Below are 16,554 nucleotides of genomic sequence, written 5' to 3'. Positions count from 1 at the left end.
AGAGCCGGCACAAGCACAATGGGCCGAAAGGCCTCCTCCTGTGCTGTATGAACTCAGGCCATCTGAATCCCCTCCCACTCTAGTGTACAGACAGACTGTAGGAGGTGTGCTTGATTCTGTAAATCCCTGTCGTTCTATGTTAGACTGTTTACACCACACCTTAGGAAGGGTATGTTGGTCTTGGAAGGAGTGCAGCGTAGGTTTACCAGAATGATACCCGGACTCCAAGGGTTAAGTTACGAGGAGAGATTACACAAACTAGGGCTGTATTCCCTAGAATTTAGACGGTTAAGGGGTGATCTGATCGAAGTTTTCAGGATATTAAGAGGAACAGATAGGGTAGATAGAGAGAAACTATTTCCGCTGGTTGGGGAGTCTCGGACTAGGGGGCAGAGTCTGAAAATTAGAGCCCGGCCTTTCAGGAGTGAAATTAGGAAACACTTCTACACACAAAGGGTGGAAGAAGTTTGGAACTCTCTTCCGCAAATGGCAATTGATGCTCGATCAATTGTTAATTTGAAATCTGAGATTGATAGATTTTTGTTAACCAAGGGTATTAAGGGATATGGACCAAAGGCGGGTATATGGAGTTAGGTGGCAGATCAGCCATGGTCTCATTGAATGGCGGAGCAGGCTCGAGGGGCAGAACGGCCTCCTCCTGTTCCTGTGTACTCGTCGGGGTTAGTGACGGCATTCGTTTTCCAGTCATTATGTGAAAAGGAAGCTGCAATGAGTTAACCAAAGGGGTGATGTCCTCCTTCACTCTCTGTGGCTACAGCTAGTCGCCCATTATTTCCCTGAGCCACTGGTAGTTAATGAGTTCTGGTATTGGTTGACAAAACAGCATAAAGATTCACCGCCTTGGCGTTTTTGAAATGTTTACAGACTGTGAAGGGCATGCTCGATAACCCCAATGACCCCGTCAGTGACCTCTCCTACTTCGACTGCATTGAAAGTGTGATGGAGAATTCCAAGGTGGGTTAAGTTTCATTTTGGAACAATGTTGCCCAGTTAGCTTTGTGACGTTCTGAGCCGTGTCTAACGGCACCTTTCTCTTTTGCCCGCCCCTGCTCCAGGTCCTCGGGGAGGCCATGGCGGGGATCTCTCAGAAGGCCAAGACCGGCGACCTGCCAGCGTTTGGAGATTCTGTCGGCGTCGCTTCCAAGGCGTTGTGTGGCCTGACTGAGGCGGCGGCTCAGGTGAGAGAGAATTTACCAACACCCCCAGCCTCGCAGCCCTGGGCTCGATAGGCCTTCGGTCCCGCCTTTGTGAGAAAAACTTCCATCGAAACAAAAGCGCGGAGTGGAGGGGACAGTGCTGGAATTGTTCCAGAAGCAGTTGGATGTAGCAATGGGAGGGGCTTTCTGGTCTAAGTTGAGCCGAATGGCCGCCTTCAGCCCTAATTACTTTGTGATGGACATACATTGAGATGGGTTTTCCTACTGCTTAAGTTTACAGGAATTTTCATTTCCACAAAAAATCCACTTTGTGGCTTCAGAAATCTTTAGACGTGTCAGAGCCGCCAACGTTTGCTGCATTATATCTGCATCAATGCACGGAGCCACTCGTTCTCTCCCAGTAACACTGGCCCACCAATGTGCATGTAACAGGCAAAACTGGTGGGCCTGGCTTTTAACGGGCGGCTTATGTAGGCGGATGTGGGGGGGGGGGGCGGAATTTCAGACGGGGTTGCGGGGGCTCGGAAGTCCGGGTTTCCCCACATGCTGTGGAGTTCGTGCGTCTTTTGTACTAAACGGGATCCCCGCCCGGAAGTCAGCCTGATTGATGGGCTTGGCTTCCAGTCAGGCAGGGAGCACTCCGGAGCAAGCCACAGGCGCAGGTAGGTACGACCCAGGGGGAATTGGGGGGTTGCGGTGTCCGATCTCGGACCCCGGGGGTCTTTATATGGTGGGGGGAGCACTCCTGCTCCTCCGGGCCCACACGCAGTGCTGTAAGTGCACGTACCTTCTCCCCAAAGCTGTCCTCGCCTCCCTTCAGTTTCCGGAGCCTGAGAAAGGCGACCGGCCAGGGTTATACTGCAACAGGACATAAAAAGGCTAGCAGAATGGGCAGACAAGTGGCAGATGGAATTTAATACAGAGAAGTGTGAGGTGATGCATTTTGGCAGAAGGAACAGAGAGAGGCAATATACACTTAATGGCACAGTTTTAAAGAGTGTGCAGGGACAGAGGGACCTGGGAGTTAATGTGCATAGGTCCCTGAAGGTGGCAGGACATATTGAGAGAGTGGTCAGCAAAGCATATGGGATCTTGGGCTTCATAAATAGAGATACTGAGTACAAAAGTAGAGAAGTTATGCTGAACCTTTATAAAGTGCTGGTTAGGCCACAACTGGAGTATTGCGTCCAGTTCTGGTCACCACACTTTAGGAAGGATGTGAAGGCTCTTGAGAGGGTGCAGAGGAGATTTACCAGAATGGTTCCGGGGATGGGGGATCTTAGCTACAAGGACAGGTTGGAGAAGCTGGATTTGTTTTCATTAGAGCAAAGGAGGTTGAGGGGTGATTTGATAGAGGTGTACAAGATTATGACAGGTGTGGATAGGCTAGACGGGGAAAGGCTGTTCCCACTAGTTGATGGTACAAGGACTAGGGGACACAGATTTAAGATTTTGGGCAAGAGATACAGGGGGGGATGTGAGGAAAAACTTTTTTATGCAGCGAGTGGTGAGGACCTGGAACTCGCTGCCGACGGAAGTGGTGGAAGCGGAGACACTCAAATGTTTTCAAGGGGAGACTGGATAGGCACTTGAGGGAAATAAACTTGCAGGGCTAGGGGGATAGAGCGGGGGAATGGGACTGACTGGATTGCTCTACAGAGAGCCGGCACGGACTCGATGGGCCGAATGGCCGCCTTCTGTGCCATTATTATGACTCTAAACGGCAAAACAGGTTAAATCAGAGGCTGCCAGCCTCATTAAAATATTTAAATTGCCAGCCTGCCTCCTGGGAGCGGGTTGGCTGCCCGGCCTTTGTCCCACCTCCCTTAAGCCCGGACGTGGGCAGGTTGGGATCGGGTTTTAGTTTTTTAATATAGGACACCGACCTCTGGTTCGAGGTGATCTCCGCCCCGGCCACAATCCGGTCCAGCTCTCGCTTGAAGGAATTCAGCGAATCATTGTAATGAATGTAAATATTATTTAGTAATAAAACACAACCATCTATGGTGATTATGGGTATAACTCTACCGCACGGCATTCCACAGGTCCACGATTCCCTGGGGAAAAGAAGCACCTCCTGTCCTCTTCATTACCCCCGTTCAGACACCAACGCGGCTCGGCTTTGTTCCACTTGTTTTGCGAACTGACCCGTGACGAAAATGGTGGAATGTTATTTTTGATGGCTGTCGCTTTAAAAACTCCGTCATTGCTGAATCTCCAATAACGTTAGACACTCTCGGAGATTTGGGGCATTTAAGATAGGAGCGCTAAACTCATCTCTACCTGAAAATGTAACTCACCATCTGAAAGTAATTTGACTCTTAATAATTATTTGTAACCAAAACGTCGCAGTGACACTGAGTTGGGATACCAGCATGTCGTCTTCTCAATCCTTTTCCAATTCTATTAAACTTCTGCTCGTACAGGCCGGTTACCTGGTTGGCATATCCGATCCCAACAGCCAGGCTGGGCATCAGGGGCTAGTGGATCCCATCCAGTTTGCGAGGGCCAACCAGGCAATACAGATGGCCTGTCAGAATCTGGTGGATCCAGCCAGCAGCCCGTCACAGGTAAGGATGCATTGGTGAATCTTCAGCCGTTGCCCGATTTCAACACGAATGGGTTGCAGTTGAAGGCCGCTGCCTGTCGTAACGTGTAACTCTTGCTGTGCAGGTGCTGTCTGCCGCCACCATAGTCGCCAAGCATACTTCTGCCCTGTGTAACGCGTGCCGGATCGCCTCCTCCAAAACGGCCAACCCCGTCGCCAAGCGGCACTTTGTTCAGTCGGCAAAGGAAGTTGCCAACAGCACTGCCAACCTCGTGAAGACAATCAAGGTAACTGTATGCCGGGCGCGTGGGCCCGTGTGCAGCGACTCGGAAATTGCTCTGGTTTTCATGACCAGCTGTATGAAGTGCTTGACCTGAAACGCAGTGGGGGAGAGATTCAGTTGCGCCCAGGAAGGGGTGCTAACTTTTGAGATGTTGGAAATTTAGTGCTAGGCGCTAATCAATCTCGCTGCCTGCTAAATTCAGTCTCCGCGCTCAAAGAATGCAGGGGAGCGCTAATGGCGTAGGTGAGTGGCGTTAGGCTCCAAGCGATAAGGAACATGAGCTGTTGTGTAATCGGGAGTGAGCATTGCTTCAGGCGCCTTCCAGCCATTGAAGGGGAGGGTCACTGGGGTCTGCACACCAGCCCCCAGTGATTCGGGGTGTGCAGAATGGCGATATGCTGTGGGATGAAATGCAAAGTGCTTTGACTGCCCACAACACTCCGGGGACTAAGCAGCCTTTATTTGGCTGCAGGTACATCCTGCGCTCTCTGCCACTCATAACTGACCTTTGGAACTGAAGTTCATTGACAGCTGGAGCGTATCCCTTTAAGTAACACCCTGCCAGACACCAGCCGGCTGGTTCACCTCCACTCCCTGGCGCTGTCGGCGCAAGGCGGTAAGGCAGGGGGCACTACTGAAGTTTGCAAATTGGGCGTCCAGCAAGCGTTGCACACTCACTGATGTCACGATCTGCGTGGCGAAAGGGACCGAGGCGGTAACTGTTACCGCTGGCGCATTTGCCATGCTACTGCCTGAGCACCCTGTTAGCGCCCCCGCCAGGCACTAACTGGGGCCGCTAACCTACTGAAATTCGCCCCCGTGTTCCTTGTTCTGTTGGAAATGTTTCTATGTAAGCTGCTACAGATACAGTAGTGTTTTTCTGGCCTAATGCACAATGTGCATTTCAGTTTTATTTACTTTTTTTGATGGTTAGATTCTCTTTTTTGGAAATATTTTCTCTTCTGTTTCCTGGGAGCTTGGTCCAGTACATGGGCGACACTCTCCCACATCTCTGGAGCAGATACACAAGCATTGTCTCCTGATGTCTCTCCATGCCTGAGATTGGGAGCTCACTGTGTGCGAAGCCTCACGTCAAACGTGGACCAGTGATTGAGGACAGCCGCCACTGTCCATCGTGGACCAGTGGTTGAGGACAGCCGCCACTGTCCATCGTGGACCAGTGGTTGAGGACAGGCGACACTGTCCAACGCCTCACGTCCTGACGTTGCCCCATTCTGATCAAAACGCGAATGACTGGAGATGTATTGGACTGTTGGTTGTGGATGAGCGCTGACCTTTCTGAGGCCTCGAGCACCCTTACTCGCCTGGTGAAGCATTGACTTCTTGTGTTCATTTGCCCTCAGGCTCTCGATGGTGACTTTTCCGAAGAGAATCGAGAGAAATGCAGGTCAGCCACTTCTCCTTTAATCGAGGCCGTGGAAAATCTGACGGCGTTTGCCTCCAACCCAGAGTTTGTCAGCATCCCAGCGCAGATAGGAGCAGAGGTAAATGATCTCGAGAGTGTTGTGTACATAGGAGAGGAGGAATTGCTGGATGACCAAAGGCCGAGGTCCCTCTGGTTCTCCTCCTACCAGCCCAGGAGTCCCATGATCCAATGATAATGGGTTTGTTGACCAATCACAGCCATCAATCTCTATCAGTGAGTCTACACCAGACCCAGACACTACACCAGACCCAGACACTACACCAGACCCAGACCCAGACACTACACCAGACCCAGACACTACACCAGACCCAGACACTACACCAGACCCAGACACTACACCAGACCCAGACACTACACCAGACCCAGACACTACACCAGACCCAGACACTACACCAGACCCAGACATTACACCAGACCCAGACACTACACCAGACCCAGACACTACACCAGACCCAGACACGAGGTGAGGAAACCCCAGTGGGGGAGAGCTTTGGGAACCAGAGGTCCAAACTCAGCTGTTCTTCCCGAGCCATGCAACACTCCCCACACGTCACATCTCAAATTACTCATATATACTCCCAAAATATTATCTTCTGGAAGAAATCTAGTTAATTTGCATCTGAATGAATCAATACGAAATGCTTCCACCACCTCCTTAGAGAGCCTGTTCCATTGATGGATCACTCGCTGACTGAAATATTGTTTCCGCAGATTCGTTTTGAGTTTGCCTGCCTGCACAGTTTAAGAGCTTGGCTTGTGTCCTGCAGAGCTGAGCGGGTATCCCCGCCGCCGGTACTGGTGCGATGGGGCAAGCTGTATCGTTAACGTATTTAGTACTTAATTTGAGGCCGATACAGTATGGGTCAGCGGCTGATGATCACCCAATGGGAAGGAGGCTGTGGAGGGGTGAAAGAGAGTTACCCCCTGGGGAATCGAATGGGCAAAATATTCGGGAGCAGGGAATGAGGACAGCCAGCAATGGGCGCCACAGTGGGCGCAACACGGGATATCGAGGGTGGAATGAAGAGAGGCTGTGGGCTCCTTGAGAAGAGCCAAGGAGAAGATCTGCTGGGCAATAGGATTGGATGAGTTGGGGGCCCAGAGGGGGAGGTGGTGGAAGAAAAGAAAAAAGTGGAGTTGAAGAGATCAAGGGAGGCAGGAGAGGACGCGAGTGCAGAGGTGGGCTGGGGCCCGGGTGACAGCCAGCACCTGCAAGTGGTCGAGTGTAGGGGAAACCCTTTGAATACCTGGAGGCAGAGAGCTAGGCAAGGTGCTAAGTGTGTGGAAGATGGGCTGAGGAGCAGAGTCGCGCAGTCCAGTGGTAGGTGAGGTAGGAAAGGTTGAGTCTACAGGAGGAATAATGTGACAAAGGGGATCGGAGAAGTCTAGGGTTCGGAAGAGAGTCGAACACTGAGAATGCATTTTATATTCTACTCGTACGGACAATTCTTATCAGATTAGTCTTCGTGTTGTATACCAGTTGCTTTACCACAAATGTCTCTACTTCAAAATCACTGAATTGCCCAAAAGATGGCAAGCCCTGAATCAGCTTTCTCGAGGCATAGGGAGTCCTCTTCAGCTGCACCAACTGTGTGTTTGTGAAATGGGCGATTTATCAGGTTTATGTGGATTAAAGAGATGGACACCCCAACTTCAGTGACCAAGGTTAACCAGACATTATTTCAGCACTGGTCTCCCAACCTTTGACTGTTGTGTTCACCTGCTCTGAAGTTCCTTTTGCTCTCCCCGCCCCTCATCTGTCGAAGGTATTCATTTGTCGCTACGGTACAATTCCACGGGTCGCTTGCCCTCCTGAAGCTCGACCAAGTGTGTACAATTGTACAGGGCCTTGGTGAGACCACACCTGGAGTACCGTGCACAGTTTTGGTCTCCTTATCTGAGGAAGGCTATACTTGCCTTAGAGGCAGTGCAACGAAGGTTGATCCCTGGGATGTGAGGGCTGTCCTATGATGAGAGATTGTGTAGATTGAGCCTATATTCTCTGGCGTTTAGAAGAATGAGAGGTGATCTCATTGAAACGTACAAAATTCTGAGGGTAGATGCTGAGAGGTTGTTTCCCCCTGGCTGGAGAGTCTAGAACCAGGGGGCATAGACTCAGGATAAGGGGCGGCCATTTAAGACTGAGATGAGGAGGAATTTCTTCACTCAGAAGGTTGTGAATCTTTGGAAATCTCTGCCCCAGAGGCCTGTGGATGCTGAATCGTTGAGTATATTCAAGGCTGAGATAGATTTTTGGGCTCCAGGGGAATCAAGGGATATGGGGATCAGCTGGGAAAGTGGAGTTGAGGTCGATGATCAGCCATGATCTTACTAAATGGTGGAGCAGGCTCGCGGGACCGTGTGGCCAACTCCTGCTCCTAATGCTTATGTTCTTATGTAAGTATCGACAGCGAGTGCTGGCGGATATTTGAATGCAGAGCTGATCACATTTGGGCCTGATTCTGTCCTCACCCGACGTTCAAGTGCAGTTTCAACAGTGGTGGGGCAATGAGGAGCTGGATCCCTGGCCAATTGTCCCCTCACTAACCCCCATGGCACTTGCAGTGTCCCTGCTGCGACCCTGCCTGAGATCAGGTAACCGAGCGCTGATCAGAGTTGGGATGCCCCTGGTCTGTAGACACAGCCAATGGTTGGGAGAAAGTCACTCATACATCAGCATGAGCCCCTGAAAAGCCACCTTCAAATTTATTTCACATCGAACATTTTATGACCCTCCTAGTTTGTGCTTCCCAATGGAGACCATTAGCAGTCAATACCCATTAACCCACGGATATATATTGTCCTTCCTTTCTGAATCTGTAATGGGCTGCTGTACATTGGGGACCAGTGCTTAAGAGCATTAGTGTTTTACAGCTTGTAACTTGATCTGTTTGCAGCGTTATAACTTACAATACAACATGAAACATGTTCTGTAGGGACCCAATTATTTTTCTATTAACCCTGTGCCTTATATCCCTGCTTCTCTACATTGCCTGCCCTTGCAGGAGATGTGTGACTGGCTCTAACACTTCGCCCGGTTGTAGTAACCTGCATACCAGACTTTACCTAAACTGGTACTACACTTCCATTCAGCTTGGTATGAGAGGCACAGGCCAAAGCTTTTACAGACACCGCTAGTTACAGCAGAAGTGAAATTAGGCAACAGCTTAATAATCACTGATCAGCATCCAAAAGGGATTATTTCCCCTGTTGAATCTTCTGATGAAGGAGTGAAGGTACAACAAAATCAATCAATGTGTCTTTCCTTGTCCGGACTAGAAGCAAACTGACCTCGGAAGCAGGGCCGGATGCATTACCTTTATTCCAGACTATCTCGGGACAGCTCACATCATCCAGTCTGAGTGCTCTGTTGTTCCTGCCCCTCTCTCCCTGGAATGTCTACAGATCGTCACCTCGCTCTCACCTCTCCTGTTTGGTGCCCAGTAATGCACAGTGAGAGCTGTACCATTCCTCTTCCTATTTCCTAACTCTGTCCAAATGGATTTTAACGCAACCCCCTAGGACCTTCTTACTTTCTAGCCCTGTGATAGGATTCTTCGCTAACACTGCCATCCATCCCCTTTCCTTTTCCCTTCTCTGTCCCTACTGAAATTATCACCAGGAGTATTAAGTTCTCCATCTTGTCCAAACCCAAGTTGTGTCTCCATTATGGCCGCCATATCATGTCCTTCCATCGTTATCAGTACCTCTAACTCTCTGATTTTGTTTTGTGCAAAATTTGTCAAACACTAAAGAAGGAAAGATGTCGCTAACCACTGGCCTGATATTAAAAGTCTGAAACTGGAATTCTTCACAACATATATTGCGCTTGTAACTGAGCGCGCAATCCTGATTCCAGTTTCTTGGAATGTTGTCCCTTTTCTTTTCCTGGTTTCCTTGTTTAACTTTGATATCTCTTGCTCATCCGACAAGTGTTTTTATCTTACTACCTCATATCCTGTTGCTTTCCCTTTTCCCCTCTGGTAATATTGTCTCGCTATTTCGATCAGATAATCCTCCTTATTAATTCTGCTCCCCCTCTCTCTAGTCTCAAATCTACCTCACCAATGACGGCCATCTAGACCCTAATCTCTGGGATTCCCTCCCCAAACCTCTCCGCCTCTCTACCTCTCCTCCTTTAAGTTGCTGCTTAAAACCTAGCTTTTGGTCACCTGTCCTAATGTCGTCTCCTTGGGTTCGGTGTCAGTTTTTGCCTAATAATTGCTCCTGTGAAGCGCCTTGGGACATTTTGCTATGTTAAAGGCGCTCTATGAATACAAGGCCAGCTTTAAGTTCCTCGAGTCCACATCACGGAAGACCTCTCCTGGTCCCTCAACACCTCCTCTCTGGTGAAGAAGGCCCAGCAACGCCTATATTTCTTGAGGAGGCTGAAGGGATGTAATCTGTCACCCCCGATCCTCTCTAACTTCTACCGCTGCACTATAGAGAGCATCCTGACAAACTGTATCACTGTATGGTATGGCAGCTGTAGCTACTATGACCGGAAAGCCCTGCAGCGGGTAATCAAAACTGCCCAACGCTTTACCGGCACCCGGCTACCGACCATAGAGCACATATACCAGAAACGCTGTTTACGGAGGTCACGGTCCATCATCAAAGACCCTACCCACCCCAGCCACAGTCTGTTCGCCCTCCTACCATCTGGAAGACGCGACAGATGCATTCGCACCCGTACGACCAGATTTAGGAACAGCTTCTTTCCCAGGGCTGTCATCCTACTGAACTCCACAAATAAACACTAAAGCCTGCACACCTGCCGATGCACTTTATTATGGTCATATTTATGCTAATATATATGTACAAATGTATGTTGAAATGTTTAAGTGTCCTAATCCAAATTGTACACTCTCGGGAGCCGCAAGCCTACATTTCGTTGTACTGCACTTGTGCACTAACAATGACAATAAAAGTTGATTTGATTTGATTTGATTTGAAGTTGTTGTTGTAGAATACCCACCCCCGCTGCTACATGCCCCTCTCTGCAAGGGCAGTTATGCCATTTTGACTCGGGTGAAGGCCGTGCCTTTGATATAACCTTCCCTTGTTCCCGAACTCTCTCCAGTGCTCGAACAACATGAACCCTTCCCTCCCGCGCCGATGGCAAGGGGTTGTTACTGTTACAATCCCTGGGCTACGATGTCGTACAATTAGATGTCGGGCAGCGTGGGTCAACTCCCAGGAAACTCAGACACTCGAACCACTTAAGGGAACGACCGAGGCACCAAACTCCAGAGCGCATCTGCGGCAGACCTGAATCCATAGTGGTAGACTTTCTATTGCAAGAGCCAAGCGTGCTGTCCTGGGCTGTACGCCAGTGTAACATATAACACACGCATGCTTTAACCATTGCTGCCTAACTTTGTGATGTTTTACTGGGAGTTGACAATAGAAACATAGAAGATTGGAGCAGGAGTAGGCCATTCGGCCCCTCGAGCCTGCTCCGCCATTCAGTGCGATCATGGCTGATCATCCAAATTCAGTACCCGGTCCCTGCCTTCTCCCCATATCCCTTGATCCCTTTAGCCTTAAGAAATATATCCAACTCCTTCTTGAATATATTTAATGAATTGGCCTCTACTGCCTTCTGTGGTAGAGAATGCCACAGGTTCACCACTCTCTGGGTGAAGAAATTCCTCATTTCTGTCCTAAATGGCCTACCCCTTATCCTTAGACTGTGACCCCTGGTTCTGGACTCCCCGACCATCGGGAACATCCTTCCAGCATCTAGTCTGTCTAGTCCTGTTAGAATTTTATACGTTTCGATGAGATCCCCTCTCATTCTTCTAAACTCCAGCGAGTACAAGCCCAATCGATCCAATCTCTCCTCATACGTCATTCCTGCCATCCCAGGTATCAGCCTGGTGAATCTTCGCTGAACTCCTTCCATGGCAAGAACATCCTTCCTCAGATAAGGTGACCAAAACTGCACACAATACTCAAGATGTGGTCTCACCAAGGCCCTGTACAACTGCAGCAAGACATCCTTGTTCCTGTACTCAAACCCTCTCGCTACGAAGGCCAACATACCATTTGCCTTCTTAACCGCCTGCTGCACCTGCATGCTTACCTTCAGTGACTGGTGCACAAGGACACCCAGGTCTCGTTGCACTTCCACTTCTCCCAATCTATTGCCATTCAGATAATCTGCCTTCCTGTTTTTGCTACCAAAGTGGATAACCTCACATTTATCCACGTTATATTGCATCTGCCATGCATCTGCCCAATCACCCAACCTGTCCAAATCATCCTGGAGTTTCTCGGCATCCTCCTCACAGCACACACGCCCACCCAGCTTTGTGTCGTCTGCAAACTTGGAGATATTACATCTAGTCCCCTCGTCTAGATCATCATTAATATATATTGTGAATAGCTGGGGTCCAAGGACCGATCCCTGCGGTACCCCACTAGTCACTGCCTGCCACTCAGAAAACAACCCGTTTATTCCAACTCTTTGCTTTCTATCTGCCAACCAGTTCTCTATCCAAGTCAATACCTTGCCCCCAATCCCATGTGCTTTAACTTTACATGCTAATCTCTTATGCGGGACCTTATCGAAAGCCTTCTGAAAGTCCAAATACACCACATCCACTGGTTCTCCCTTATCTACTTACCAGTTGCATCCTCAAAAAATTCCAGTAGATTAGTCAAGCACGATTTACCTTTTGTCGCAGTTACAATGTGCTCGAGGCTGCTACACGCGTGTCTCTAAAGTGTATTAAGCTCCATGTTGCTTTGGACCTCCTCCTGTAGGGTGCGCAGGCCCAGGAGCCGATCCTGGCAGCTGCCCGATCCATGCTGGACAGCTCATCCTCCCTGATAAGAAGCGCCCGGTCGCTCGCCATCAACCCAAAGGACCCACCAACCTGGTCCATACTGGCCGGACATTCCCGCACTGTGTCAGACTCGATAAAGAGCCTCATAACATCTATCAGGTGAGCTTCAGTATCCGTTGATTTGCGGGGTTTTATTTTGGTTTTGATTTTTCATCATTTGTTTGTGAATTCAAATTGCATCGACGCTTCTCGATCTCACCTTTCCCCTGGAGCGTCCCGATATTTCAAGTCCATTTTGCGTTTGTTGCGGGATCGTTATTTTTCTCTTTCACTCGCCAATCCTGACTCGTACTCTGCAAAACGGACGCTAACGGAGACCGCGGCGCCCCACCCCCACCCCCCGCGCTGTTTCCGGAGAGGGAGCGGGGGCTCGTGTCAGCGGCAGGGAAATCCTGGGGAGCCGGCCGTCTTGCCGAATCGGCGAGGACCTTGTGAGGATTTTTTTATTCCCACTTCACGGCCGGAAAACCGGCAGCACGAGGCAGCAGCCGAGGAACGTGAGGGAAGGTCCCTCGCAGTCGGCATGTTTGGGGAAGGGGGCTCGGAATGTGGCAGCCAAGGAGGGGGGAGAAGAATCGGATCGTGTGGGGGAGGGATCGACTGATCGCGGCGGGTAAGCTTGAGGGGCCGGTGGGAAAGCTCTCCTCCTGGCCCACAAGCGGTGCTGGACAAGGACTAACCCGCTTGGATCCGGCTGTTCGCACCTCCCTCCAGCTTGCCGGCTTTTCCGAATTCTGGGAAACCGGGCCCACAACTGTTGAATTTAAATGACTGCCAGATTCTGAGGAATGCCATCTCATTAACATATTACAATCACTGACCCGCCTCTCCGCTTGGGACAACCCCAAACCTGCCGCAGGTAAACCGGAAGCAGCGGTGTTCGCGGTTTAACCCTCGACTCTCCCCCGCCCGTCGTAGGGGTGTTAACATCCCTCCCCCTAGTGTCTATATGGGTTCCAGTCCAGGGAAGAACTGGATGTCTATGAAATCCCAAGTTAGTGAGGTTGAAAGTACACCTGCGGCCTTGATGCTCATGTGCAGACCGAGCTAGCTCGCACTCCCCTCTCATTCATCTCTCCCTCCAGCATTCTACACACAATTACCTTTCTCGTAATTCTGTGTGTACGGAGCAGAGAGGTGAAATTTCTTTGATTAGTCATTTCATTTCTCCTGTTTTGATCTGTGCATTGTGATAGGCATCTGGAATCTCTATTTTCCCAGTTCATATTTATGACATTTTAGGGTTCTGTGGGCTTTGTACTCCAGCAATAATTCATAAATACCTTTGACAACGCTGATTTATTGTATTAAGCAGCACATGTGGCTCGCAATAAACACAAGCACCGATTCTAATTATTGACCCTGTGGTTGGTGAGCCCGGAAAGTTTGCCCAGTGTTGATCCAGACTGGTGTATATTTACCATGCCTGTGAACTGCTGTTATCCAAACCCGTTTTCTGCCCAAGGGACAAGGCTCCAGGCCAGCGGGAATGTGACTGTTCGATTGACAACATCAACAAGTGCATCCGGGAGATTGAGCAAGCCTCCCTCGCAGCAGTCAGTCAGAACCTGCCAACAAGAGACGACATTTCACTGGAGGTAAAGTACAAATCGTCTGCGCGTCTTCATTCGCCACGGGGGAGCCTCCATCTTCTCCGATAGTAGAGGGGACCCTCCCCAGGGGATTGGCAGACAAATGGCCAGACCCCAGGCTTTGGTCTTCGACGTGTGTCACTACACGAGTCTCGGTACGGGAGCCAGCCCAAAGAAGAAGGGAATCATTGTTTAGTTTGACGGGCGATAACATAGACAGAGAAGCAGTGCAGGGAGGCTGAGCCTTGCCCCCAGCCTTGGCCTGGGAGATGGTCAGGATGCTGGATAATAGGAGGGTGCATCACGGGGCGACTGCTGATTTGGTGGCTGCACAATCCTCACAGAAAGTAAAGGTGCATCATGACTTGTTTCACTCCTTTAAACACCAACTGAGGAATAGAGTTCGAGGAGCTTTCAATGGTCAGATCAACAACAACTTGCATTTATATAGCGCCTTCACTAGTAAAATGTCCCAAGGCGCTTCACAGGAGCATAATCAAACAAAATTTGACACCGAGCCACATACGATATTAGGACAGGTGAGCAAAAGCTTGGTCAAAGTGGTAGGTTTTAAGGAGCGTCTTAAAGGAGGAGGGAGAGGCGGAGAGGTTTAGGGAGGGAATTCCAGAGCTTGGGGCCCAGGCAGCTGAAGGCACGGCCGCCAATAGTTGAGCGATTATAATCAGGGACGCTCAAGAGAGCAGAATTAGAGGAGCGCAGAGATCTCGAGGGGTTGTGGGGCTGGAGGAGGTTACAGAGATCGGGAGGGGCGAGGCCATGGAGGGATTTGAAAACAAGGATGAGAATTTTAAAATTGAGGCATTGCTGGCCTGGGAGCCAATGTAGGTCAGCGAGCACAGGGGTGATGGGTGAACGGGACTCGGTGCGAGTTAGGACACGGGGCAGTGAGCACAGGGGGTGATGGGTGAACGGGACTGGGTGTGAGTTAGGACACGGGTCAGCGAGCACAGGGGGTGATGGGTGAACGGGACTCGGTGCGAGTTAGGACACGGGGCAGTGAGCACAGGGGGTGATGGGTGAACGGGACTGGGTGTGAGGACACGGGGCAGTGAGCACAGGGGGTGATGGGTGAACGGGACTGGGTGTGAGTTAGGACACGGGGCAGTGAGCACGGGGTGATGGGTGAACGGGACTGGGTGTGAGTTAGGACACGGGGCAGTGAGCACAGGGGGTGATGGGTGAACGGGACTAGGTGCGAGTTAGGACACGGGGCAGTGAGCACAGGGGGTGATGGGTGAACGGGACTGGGTGTGAGTTAGGACACGGGGCAGTGAGCACAGGGGTGATGGGTGAACGGGACTGGGTGTGAGTTAGGACACGGGGCAGTGAGCACAGGGGGTGATGGGTGAACGGGACTGGGTGCGAGTTAGGACACGGGGCAGTGAGCACAGGGGTGATGGGTGAACGGGACTGGGTGTGAGTTATGACACGGGGCAGTGAGCACAGGGGGTGATGGGTGAACGGGACTCGGTGTGAGTTAGGACACGGGGCAGTGAGCACGGGGTGATGGGTGAACGGGACTGGGTGTGAGTTAGGACATGGGGCAGTGAGCACAGGGGGTGATGGGTGAACGGGACTTGGTGCGAGTTAGGACACGGGGCAGTGAGCACGGGGTGATGGGTGAACGGGACTGGGTGTGAGTTAGGACACGGGGCAGTGAGCACAGGGGATGATGGGTGAACGGGACTGGGTGTGAGTTAGGACACGGGGCAGTTAGCACAGGGGGTGATGTGTGAACGGGACTGGGTGCGAGTTAGGACACGGGGCAGTGAGCACGGGGTGATGGGTGAACGGGACTGGGTGTGAGTTAGGACACGGGGCAGTGAGCACAGGGGGTGATGGGTGAATGGGACTTGGTGTGAGTTAGGACACGGGGCAGTGAGCACAGGGGGTGATGGGTGAACGGGACTGGGTGTGAGTTAGGACACGGGGCAGTGAGCACAGGGGGTGATGGGTGAACGGGACTGGGTGTGCGTTTGGACACGGGGCAGTGAGCACGGGGTGATGGGTGAACGGGACTGGGTGTGAGTTAGGACACGGGGCAGTGAGCACAGGGGGTGATGGGTGAACGGGACTGGGTGTGAGTTAGGACACGGGCAGTGAGCACGGGGTGATGGGTGAACGGGACTGGGTGTGAGTTAGGACACGGGGCAGTGAGCACGGGGCGATGGGTGAATGGGACTCGGTGCGAGTTAGGACACGGGGCAGTGAGCACAGGGGGTGATGGGTGAACGGGACTCGGTGTGAGTTAGGACACGGGTCAGTGAGCACGGGGTGTTGGGTGAATGGGACTGGGTGTGAGTTAGGACACGGGGCAGTGAGCACAGGGGGTGATGGGTGAACGGGACTCGGTGTGAGTTAGGACACGGGGCAGTGAGCACAGGGGGTGATGGGTGAACGGGACTGGGGGTGAGTTAGGACACGGGGCAGTGAGCACAGGGGGTGATGGGTGAACGGGACTGGGTGTGAGTTAGGACACGGGGCAGTGAGCACAGTGGGTGATGGGTGAACGGGACTGGGTGCGAGTTAGGACACGGGGCAGTGAGCACAGGGGGCGATGTGTGAACGGGAGTTGGTGCGAGTTAGGACACGGGGCAGTGAGCACGGGGTGATGGGTGAACGGGACTGGGT

The 16,554-nt window shown here is 51.3% G+C and overlaps 1 protein-coding gene across 4 annotated transcripts in view; it reads left to right on the top strand.

The window, feature by feature from the left end:
* The window catches only part of LOC147097260 (talin-2), a 354,000-nt gene that overhangs the window by 272,555 nt on the left and 64,891 nt on the right, over positions 1-16,554 (top strand). For all 4 annotated transcript variants that reach the window (XR_015074349.1, XM_085972076.1, XM_085972077.1 and 1 more), the window contains 7 exons: positions 886-975; positions 1,077-1,199; positions 3,605-3,748; positions 3,852-4,013; positions 5,374-5,514; positions 12,228-12,409; positions 13,776-13,908. Coding sequence is in view for 3 of the 4 variants with exons in the window: in XM_085972076.1 (XP_085828202.1) it covers positions 886-975; positions 1,077-1,199; positions 3,605-3,748; positions 3,852-4,013; positions 5,374-5,514; positions 12,228-12,409; positions 13,776-13,908 (975 nt within the window). In the remaining variant the exon portion in view is untranslated. The remainder of the gene's footprint in view (positions 1-885; positions 976-1,076; positions 1,200-3,604; positions 3,749-3,851; positions 4,014-5,373; positions 5,515-12,227; positions 12,410-13,775; positions 13,909-16,554) is intronic.

The sequence above is a fragment of the Somniosus microcephalus genome, chromosome 32, assembly GCF_052327205.1.
Source record: "Somniosus microcephalus isolate GS21.2 chromosome 32, FLI_Smic_1.0, whole genome shotgun sequence".
Lineage (NCBI taxonomy): Eukaryota > Metazoa > Chordata > Chondrichthyes > Squaliformes > Somniosidae > Somniosus > Somniosus microcephalus.
Note: the sequence above shows the minus strand (reverse complement) of the source record. Positions and strands in the feature narration are given on the sequence as shown.